At 37.9% G+C, this 9,956-nt stretch overlaps 1 protein-coding gene across 1 annotated transcript in view; it reads right to left on the minus strand.

Annotated features, from left to right (window-relative positions):
* Positions 1 to 3,494: 3,494 nt before the first annotated feature.
* LOC114058900 (protein kinase C epsilon type-like) overlaps positions 3,495 to 9,956 on the minus strand; it is a gene marked incomplete at its 3' end in the record, with an annotated part of 98,488 nt that continues 92,026 nt past the window's right edge. Inside the window, exon 2 of the mRNA XM_027886725.1 lies at positions 3,495 to 3,558. Within this exon, the coding sequence (XP_027742526.1) occupies positions 3,495 to 3,558 (64 nt within the window). The remainder of the gene's footprint in view (positions 3,559 to 9,956) is intronic.

Raw genomic sequence — 9,956 nt, forward strand, 5'->3', positions numbered from 1 at the left:
AATAAATAATTACTCACCATCCCTCTCAGTGCAACACAAACATTCAGAAGCTATAAGAAGGCTTCAAAACAGCATTAGTGCAAAAACTGGACTGGAATTGAATGGAACAAGTTCTAGAAAAGTACGTATTCAGAACAAATCCAAATTCCCTGAGGTTTGAACAATCCATTCGGATGAGATGGCTGGGCTGCAAGACATGCAGTGGAGAGCAGTCTAAAAGCCTTGGGCTTTCCAGGTTGCCTCCTAAAAATTGCACTGTTTACTGCTGGGGAAGTAGAACTTCCCCTTCAAGTGGCTTCTGAAAGCAATTTCACCATATAGAGGGGCAGAGAAGCTGACACAGCTCTATAACCTCCCATGGATTTTGTAGCTCGGCTTTAGAATGGGAAAAAAATTGCAAGTAGCAAAGACAGCAACTCTACTGTTTTTTCTACAGTTCCACATAGAAAATATCTGCTAGATGCTGATATTGATACATAAGGTTGGCTTTCAAAAGGCCTGTCTCTCCCTAGGGAGAGGCAGAAATACTCTTTACCTCCCTTTGTAACCTGCCATATTTCCATTTGTTCTGTACAACTAAGCCACAAAGGTGGCTTAGTTGTACAGTCCATGAGTGATTCAGCTTAGACAAGGAGGGGAGGAGGAAGACAAATTGTATACTTTTGTTGAGAACACTGACTTATAACAATGAACTGTGTTCATCGTTGTGCCATGCAAATGCAAAGAGTGCAAAGGGATAAGCAATTCAGCAGCTGGGACTAAGGAAAAATTGAATTTTAAGAGGTATATGGTAGTAACATAAGTTTACTTTCAATTTATATACCGATTTACTCACACAAGGGCTCATTTGGAAAATCAGGACTTTTGCCTCTTAGAGGCAGTGTAACAATGCTCTCTGTCCATGGATTCAAGTAATCCTAAGTCAATTATACCAAAACAGAATTTGGATATCTGCCTTAAAATATCTTTTAGAAGTGCCAAATAACTGAAATTACATTACTGACTGCTGATAACTAGAGACCTGCTTATATCACCTATAAGAAATAAGTCTAGTTTTCAGCACACAGCATTACAAGACAATAGTGGTTGGTGAGTATATACTACATTGCAACAGCTTAAATGTTTTACTCTTTTTTAAAAAATACTGATAACTGAGAAACATGCAACTTGACTGCTTCCTCCAGTCAAAATTGTTGCTACAGGTATTTTTATTTTCATAAATTGCCTTTTTTTTTCCCCCTCCTGAATTCCAGGTGAAATAGTGATACCCATTTGCTGTGCACTCTGTCACTATTCACAGTGAAGACCGGAGTTCAAAAACAAGATCCTGGTTAACAAATTAGGTCAAGAGTGGCAATCACCTCAACCAACCCTGACCACCCAAAGTGATGTACTTAGTATAACCTTGATCTTATGTTCCTTTTATATTCAAGAAATACAGATCAAGTATTGTGAACTTACCCACTGGAATTCATAAAATACATATCAGATGTATTCTCCTTACATACATACAGATGTATATGTGTACATATACATAAAATGAAAGAGGCATTTTTGAAACATAGAATAAAACTACCTCTCATGTGGTTTAGGTGTTTTTATTCACTACATAAGGATCCACACAGTTGTTATGTTACACTAGGTGCTTCACTAAGAGGGTTGAATATCCAAAATTAGCTAGGCCATGGTCCTAACAAAGGAGTCCAAAACCAGGATTTCGTAACATCACATAACAAACCACCACAAAACCGGTTTACAAACTGTTGTACAAACCTGGTCCAATTTCCCTTGTGAGGAAAACTGTAACTTTCCTAGAGAATTTTGCAATACTTCTTCACAACACTTTTCCACAGTTATTTAATTGCACGGAAAGCTCTAAACGTATATAGGTTCTATTGCACTTCGTAAGCACCAACTTCTCCAGAGTTCTACCAAATTCACCCCAACTAAAGCCTCTTGGTCTTCCTAAGGGCTTCCCAAGAGACAACGTTTCATAAGCTGTTTTTCCTCCCTTGTTGGCCAATTTCCATTTGAGTGCTCCCCTTCAACACTAATGTAGTGGCACAAATTCTAGTTCTGCAAATTTCTTTCCAATCCCCTTTAAGTGTCACAGGGTAATGCACCACATAATAAAGGAGTCATTACCACAGTCACTTTTTATTTTCTTGTATAAAAGAGAGTTCTAAACAACTTTTGAAGAACAACATAACACAGTTCTTCCTGCCTGTTGAAGGTCTGACACACCTGAATGCATCCTGTGATGAAATACTAACAGTATGCTCATCTGGGTATCAATTACCTATCAGTGGATGGTTGGAAGAACATCTACCTGCCCGATGACATCAATGCCTTTAACCACATTTCAGTTGATCATTGTCAGGCCAGTTAGAAAGATATGTAGAAACTAGCATTTAACTGAGATTTTCTTCAATATGCAGGAAGAAAAAAGGCAGAGCATATCTTACATGAGTACAAAATGTGGCTATAAGATAAAGTTTAAATAATAGTTTCCTTCATTTTTAAAATTCAGGATTTATAGCAATATGTGTTTTTGTAAGCTACTGATAGTAATTGGTCAGAGTGCAGCAATTCATTACAGAGAACAGAAAGATAAACATGCTGTTCTGCTGTTTCTCAACTGTGCCAGGCAAAATAATTTCATTTCATAGCATTTTCAGTTTCAGGTTCTGTCAGGGTTTCTGTGAATCTTCCTTATGTACTGTGAACCAACAATAACCTCGTTTAGCTGAGTTCTATGAGCTCCTGAGAGAAGCTATCAGTGGACATAAACTAAAATAATCAAACCCAAACTAATCATCTAGGCCATTTCAGCAGATCAGGCTGTCATCAAGTGCATGACTAAAATACACAGATTTGCCTCTTCATAAATTATCTTATTCCCACCCTATATCATTTGACTCTGTTCAAAGTTAACCACAGAAAATTATCTTTAGATTTTTTCCTTAAGAATTTAATAAATTCTTCTCTTCTATATTTGGGGTTTTTTCAAACATGTAACTGCTGTGTCATAAAAATGAAAACATCTCTTAAAATTACAACATTTTGGTCATTCCTTTACTTGAAAAAGAAAATATTTAGTGGAAAAGTACCAAATACTATAATAATTTAAAAAGCAAATAAACTCTAGCTCCTCAACTTTGACATCTTGTCATTTCTACCTACATAATGGTTAGCAGTCTTCAAAAAAAAAAAATATTCTGGAAGTTTCTCTGGAAATTAATCCTACTAAACTACTGTCAGTTCTTTACTGGCCTTTTAGCAGGTATTATTACCATTAGGGATTAACAGAATAAGACAAAACTACAACTTGCTTATTGACTCTCAGGCAGATACATCAGAGTGTGTTCATTTTAACTTGACTTCATACAGATTTAAGAACATATCAGCACACACCTCCTCTAACACTTCTATTACAGAGACCCCGAGAAGATTCGATTCATGAAAGAATAAGACAAAATATTGAAAGTCCCTACCTTCACCTGATGATCCTGAAAGGTCTATGATGACATACACTCTCCCTTCTGGCTCCAAGTCAATCTGTAATCAAGAAAAGAATTAGAAAAAAAAACACCTTAGAATGGCTCCCAAAGCAAGTGATTGCACATGCAGGAAACAAAAAGTTTCCAAACATCACAAAGCCAAGGTGTAGGCAGGACACACTGACTACCAATAGAGCCTCCTTTTGCAGAGAGGTGTTGGGGACCCTGTATCTTCACTGGAGTAAAAGTGTCACACTCGGAAAGTTGGATATCAGTGAATTTTATGTATCGAATATTTGAAGCACTGTTCTGCCATACATTTACACCACTGTTTGCAAGGAGACAAGGAAGAAAGTTAAAAAAAATGCTACAACTGAGTAACTTTTACTGTAATTTATACTGAACCCAGCTATGCCAATGTGGAAAACAACACTGTGACCTATTCAGATCTCAGCAAGACAGATCAGCTCTGGTCACAGAATGGGGCAAATGAACACACACAGCTTGTAGGGCCGGTTAACACGTGTTTATAATACTCTCTTTGTATCCCCACTGGGAAAAAGAAATACATGCTTTATCCTCCTTTTCTGAAACACAAAATTTGTTTATTTCGGCATCATTCCAGTAGATTTTAAGGAGCCTTTGCTCTTGTGGAGATCAGTTGCACTCTGCATGAAATACGGGTGCCCAGTATTAAACTACCATATTTCCAAGATTTCGTGTGCTGTGAGAATAAGTTCCTGTAACTTTTAAGCACTGCAATGAAGAGCTCATTACAAGTCTTCCTGTATTTCACCACGTTTCATCAGCAATTCTAAATATGGTTGGATTTGAGTATCTTAATGTTGCGCCACATATTAAAAAGAATTTTTGCCACCACCTATCTCTCAAAAATTAAACGGTAACTAAAACATTATGTAATCAATAGCTGTCACATAGCAGTTGTCACGCCATTTCAGAGACTGAGTGACTTCCTCTAATACGATATTTTCAACCTATTTTAGTAAGAAAAGCACACAGATAAAATTTGTGTGCCTGCTGCCAGGGTGCCTCAAGGGGCCTGGTCTGTCAGGTCATGTCCTGTGTCTCACCACTTCATCCTGGAGCGGGTAGTCAAGGAAGCACAAGGGCAGCCCCAGCCATGGCCATCAGGCACCTCCTGAGGATGGTGCTAGGCAAGGGCCATGCCCCCCTGGCCAGGATATATGCTCTGCTCTCCATGACAAAAAACCCCAGACTTGCCTGATGCTTCTGCTACTCTGAGGCAACCGCACATAGAGCTTGGGGCTGGGAACAGGCAACCTCCCTCCCACCTTATCACAGCCTTCCTCTTCCTCCTGTGCCTGCCCCCTGCTCTGCTACAGCAGGGGAAGGTGGTCTTTTTTTCCCCATGTGAGCAAACAACACTGAGTGCCCCCCTCCTAAGTCCAGAGTGACATCAGGGCACAGCCCTAGGGCAGCATGAGGTGATAACCAGGAGATCACCGATTCACACTAACAACTTAGGAGACCAATCGATTGGTCTTGGCAAATTAGCAAGTAAATGAGGAAAAGAAGGAGGCAGCAGAACATCTGAGCTATGCCAGGCTTTGCCAGCCTACGTTCACTGGGCAGCTTCATGGGGCCATGTTTTTTGTGTCTAGGTTTCCCTTTACAAAAGGGGCACCTCAGCTTTCTCCCCTTTTTTTGGCAATGACTGCTGAATGCATCAGGGTAATGCAAGCTCCTCCTTCCACTGACCAGCTTCTCACAGAAATGCTTCTCTGTCCTTCAAGAGTGAGCCGGTAGAGGAGTTCACAGGTCCGGCTGATGTCATCGGACCAGCAGATCAAGAAAATGATCTCAGCAGCTGTATTGTAAATAGATGAGGCAGGAAATAGGTGTTAGCAAGGCCAGGGGTTGCTCAGAGGAGAAGAAAATGAAAGCGTGGTTGAGTGATTTTTTTATAAATAATAGTGTTGAATATTCAAGTAAAGACATTTTTAACAATTTCTGAATTGGCTGCATGAGTTCTGTGGGGGAGGTTTCAGGGCTTTTTTGGATTTTTTTTTTTCTTTAATAAAGCTGTTGATCTTGAAAGACTGTTCCTCTCCCTTTGCTATTTTTAAATAAGAAAAATATTAGAAGATCAGAGGCACAGGTGGATGAATAGACTTTGATGTCTATGCTGAGGGAGGCTTTTGAAAAACTGCTGTAGCACTCGACAGATGGCTGTATTAAAGACAGATATGTCTAATGCTCTGTTTGTATCAGCGCTATATGCTGTTTGTTAAGTTTTCAGTAAAATACTTTATGCAGTTCAAATCTCAGCATGCATGCACATACACAAAACTCCAACACCATCCCCAGAAGAATCAGGCATCTGGAGGAGTTAGTGACCACCACCACAAAATCTCTCTTCTGCCCACTTAATAACAAACAGCATTGGAAGCAACTCAGGGAAAAGACTGGAGCACTGAAACCAAGTTTCCATTACCCATCAAGCGGACTGTTTCCATTTACATTTTATTAGAAATGATGCTTACTGATTTCGAATTGGAAATTTTGCTGATGCTTTAAGCAAAATGAACTATTTATAAAACGGAGTCTCTTTTACAAAGAGCGTTTTAGTCTTAAAATAGTCTAATATCAATAAGAATGAAATGGACATTCTTATCTTTATATTTATAAAATACCCACATTTCATTTCAGTGAGTACCTATGCTATCTCATCAGTCACACGAATTAGTACTTATGCCAGAAGCCAGCAGCTCAGCTGTCTCAGCTGACCTTACATGCAAAAAGAACACCCCAACAAAAGCAGAATCCCCTAAACTGATAAGAATCCTTTGTTTTATCTGAGGTCTTTCACTTATCAAGGCAAATGGAGAAAAAAAACCCGGTTGATTTCACCTTAATTTTTCATTAAAAAATTCTAATTTAATGCCTAGAAACATAATGGTATAAGTACCTCCAAAATACTCAGATTACTAGAGTATGCATGCCTTTCCTTTCAATCTGAACATTAAACTACGCTTAGACTCTGCAATGTCATTTTATAAATAAGAAAAGATGCATACAGCAAAATCTAAGGTTTCCATGTATTTTTCACCAAGTGCCCTGAAAGTTATGACGTGAAATGCTCTTAGATATATGTAACCAGAAACAGAACAACTGGTCAAATTCAGCTGAATATAACAGACATCCTTGAATGCAATGGAAATAGTCTTATCATGGCAATTCTGATTCTGACCGTTCTACTTGACCAAAAATACTCCCTCTGAATGCAGCCAGGCTTGTATACATGCAGAGAAACACTATGAGAAGATAACTAAAAAGACACGACTGTTCAAAAAGAGAACAGAGAACAAGGCAAGACGCAAACTAGGGATGGGATGGAGGAGCTGATACAAAAGCAACTTTCCTGCAAGCAAGATACATTGCAAAATTTGCGCCTCGCACATATACTTCACATTTTCCACATGCAGCAAAACATGCAACAGCTATCAAGGAGCAAAATGTTTGATCACCAAAGCATTTCATCCTGTTACTGACCCTTGCTACTGCTGTGACTTTTGCTAGAATACAGTTTTAGCATGTGCAAGTACGATTAATTATAAAGGTACTTTAAACAACTTCTATGTTGTTCCAGTAATCCATATGTGGCAGCATACTGAGATGAGTACAATCACTGCTGGAAAGCAGCACAGATCATCAAAAAACTGCAGGCATGAATAAAACCTATTAGTAGCCTGTTTCAGGGAACAAAAGGCAACCATCCATAAAACCAGACATACTTCTAGGGGAAAAAACCCGTGTTGAAACCAAGGCCAAGCTTCAGCATATTGAAGGCATTTATACAGCTTTGCAGTCATTAATGGATTTTATTTTCAACATCCTTCTGAGACAGCTCCCCATCTGCAAAATGGGATACTCCCAAAGGCACAAGCTAGACTAAATGACTTGCCAGAAAGTCATACAAGAACTCTATGGTTAAACAAGAAAACTTTGGCCTCTGGAGGCCCAGACTGCCCACTGGACCATTTCTCCTATTTCTCAGTTAAGCTTCACTTTGTCAAGTGATACACATCCTGTCTTCCAGCAGTACCAGAGACTACCAAATCCTTTTTTTTTTTTTTTTTTTTTTTTTTTTTTTTTTTTTTTTTTTTTTTTTTTTTTTTTTTGAACAGCTTTAATGGATATATATCTAGAAGCCAATTTCCTTTCTTCTCCATTCAGTTAATACTAATCAGTAAAAACAATACAACCAAACAAAAAACGGCTTACATATTTCTCTTCACCATTTCAAAAGCACCACAGTTCTTGGGCAACTCTGGAATAACACAGAATTCAATCAAACTATGCAGAAGATTGTGAAAATGGTTTTGCATTTTCTCAAGGTTTGTTTTTTTGCAAGTTTTTCACTCGTATGCATTCTTCTGAAAAACTGAGCCCTAAGCTCAGGTACAAGCTTACCTTTTTCCTCCTCTCAGATGCAAAACATTAATTCCCACCCCTAAAAACATGAAACTTGGACAGAATTCTTTTGGACTACAATTTCCTAAGGAAACCACACACTCACTCTAACCTTATACAGATGAGAAAGATTAGAATATGCTAAAAAAATACTCAAATTACACTGATGCTTCATATTTGAATATGAATAAGCCTAAATAATTCTGTCAGCATTTACGTTGGGTTTTTTTCATTCTATTTGACAGCACCAGCACAGAGATTCTGCATGCTCTACGGAGCAAACTGAGACCTGTTGTAAGCAAGTAATAAACTACTGTTTTCAATGGCTCAGTGCCCCATTGCCATGGGTTTTCATTTGATCATAAGAAAGTCCATCACCCACCTATGTTCCAGTACAAGAGTGTCACCTAAGGCTGAGTGCACTGTACTCATTTAAAAGCCAACTTGTTTCAAGAGAAATTTAAGGACAGTCATTGACAGAAATGCAGATCTGACATAAACAAGGAGTAGATAAATGCATTTTCCATAACTGAACTTCCCAACAGCACAAAGGTTGAGTCAGTTCTACTCTGATCTTCCTTTAGCTAGACAGTATACGAAACAATGCAAAACCCCTTTAAACTAAAGCTGTTGAGAATTCTGGCAACAGTATAAACCTAAACAGACTGTATAACTTACAGAAACAGAAAGAATTAAATCATAAAACCTGCTTTGCACCTCTTCTTGTGATGCTCTAGGATTATCTGATACTTGGGTAGCTTAAAGCATAAACATCCACGCACATGATCTGTTACTGCAGATGGTTATTTGAGTCATGTCAGACTCGAGAAGTCAGTATGTTTTAACCCTTACTGAGCACAGCACAACAAAGTTTCTTGTTGAACACATACCTTCTCTGAAAGAAAGAGGGAAGAGATTGTGCTTGAAGTGCTGATAGCTACAAAAGCTGAAGGGGTATGTTAGAGTTTCATCAGTCTTCTATTTTTTAGAGGCATTTACTTATCCAATTTTGATAAAATATTATTTGTGTGAAAATGCATAAGAAAATCACAACACTTACAATGTAATAGGAAATGACTGGAAACAGTCTGAGCTGATCTTAGCGACGAGATTTTTTTGCTTCAATTTAGACAGCTAATACAATACCTATTTTAACTTATTAAAAAAAAACACAAACACATTAACAGTGATATTTTTCAATATAATCAAAATGACTGAAGCCCAAGTTATTTAAAAACTTTCAAAACTACCATTGGCATTGGAACAGAAGCAAACTCTTGATCAAAAAAAAGCTAGAGGTATAATAAACTTGCAAACTTGCCCCAGCATTCACATCTGAATCCCCAACAAGCTCACCTGAAATGAGTAGTTTTGCAATAAGCTACATAAGGCCAGCAAAATAGTTGAGAAAAAGTTATTTAATATTATTATCTGAAAATTAAGAATTTCAAATGTTACATCATTAATTACATACGGTAAACTTGACTTTTAAGGAAATTATCCAAAAACATATTTAGAAGACTTCCCTAGAATCTCCATTTTCCTCTGTGATTCCCTCTCTCCCCCTTCCCCCCCCAGAGCCTCTTGCTCTTCTGGCAAAGAAAGCAAGGCTCTTTGGAGTCAGTGCATGCCACAAAGTTCAAAAATCTGCCTTTCATTATGCTTATTATATATTTGATTATTATAATTATAGAGAAACATAACACAGCTTGCTACATTGTAATTGACCACAATGGTATACATGAAAGTTCAGAAATTTTGGCCACAGGGGATTCTATATATTATTTACTCATATTCAAAAGTCAACAAAAAAAACATCAAATATCTTGCACGACCTACAGAAAACATCAAACACTTTCCAGTGCCAGACACATGCACAGACATAATACAGAACAGAAGCAGCCAGGGAAAAACAAGATTCAGCTGAAATAACCACAGTATTCAGAAATCAATCCTAAAGCAAGAATCCTTCAATTACTTAATGTAGCATATATGATGCTC

The sequence above is a fragment of the Empidonax traillii genome, unplaced genomic scaffold, assembly GCF_003031625.1.
Source record: "Empidonax traillii isolate 1590-97213 ecotype Southwest subspecies unplaced genomic scaffold, ASM303162v1 scaffold193:size819438, whole genome shotgun sequence".
Taxonomy (NCBI): Eukaryota; Metazoa; Chordata; class Aves; order Passeriformes; family Tyrannidae; genus Empidonax; species Empidonax traillii.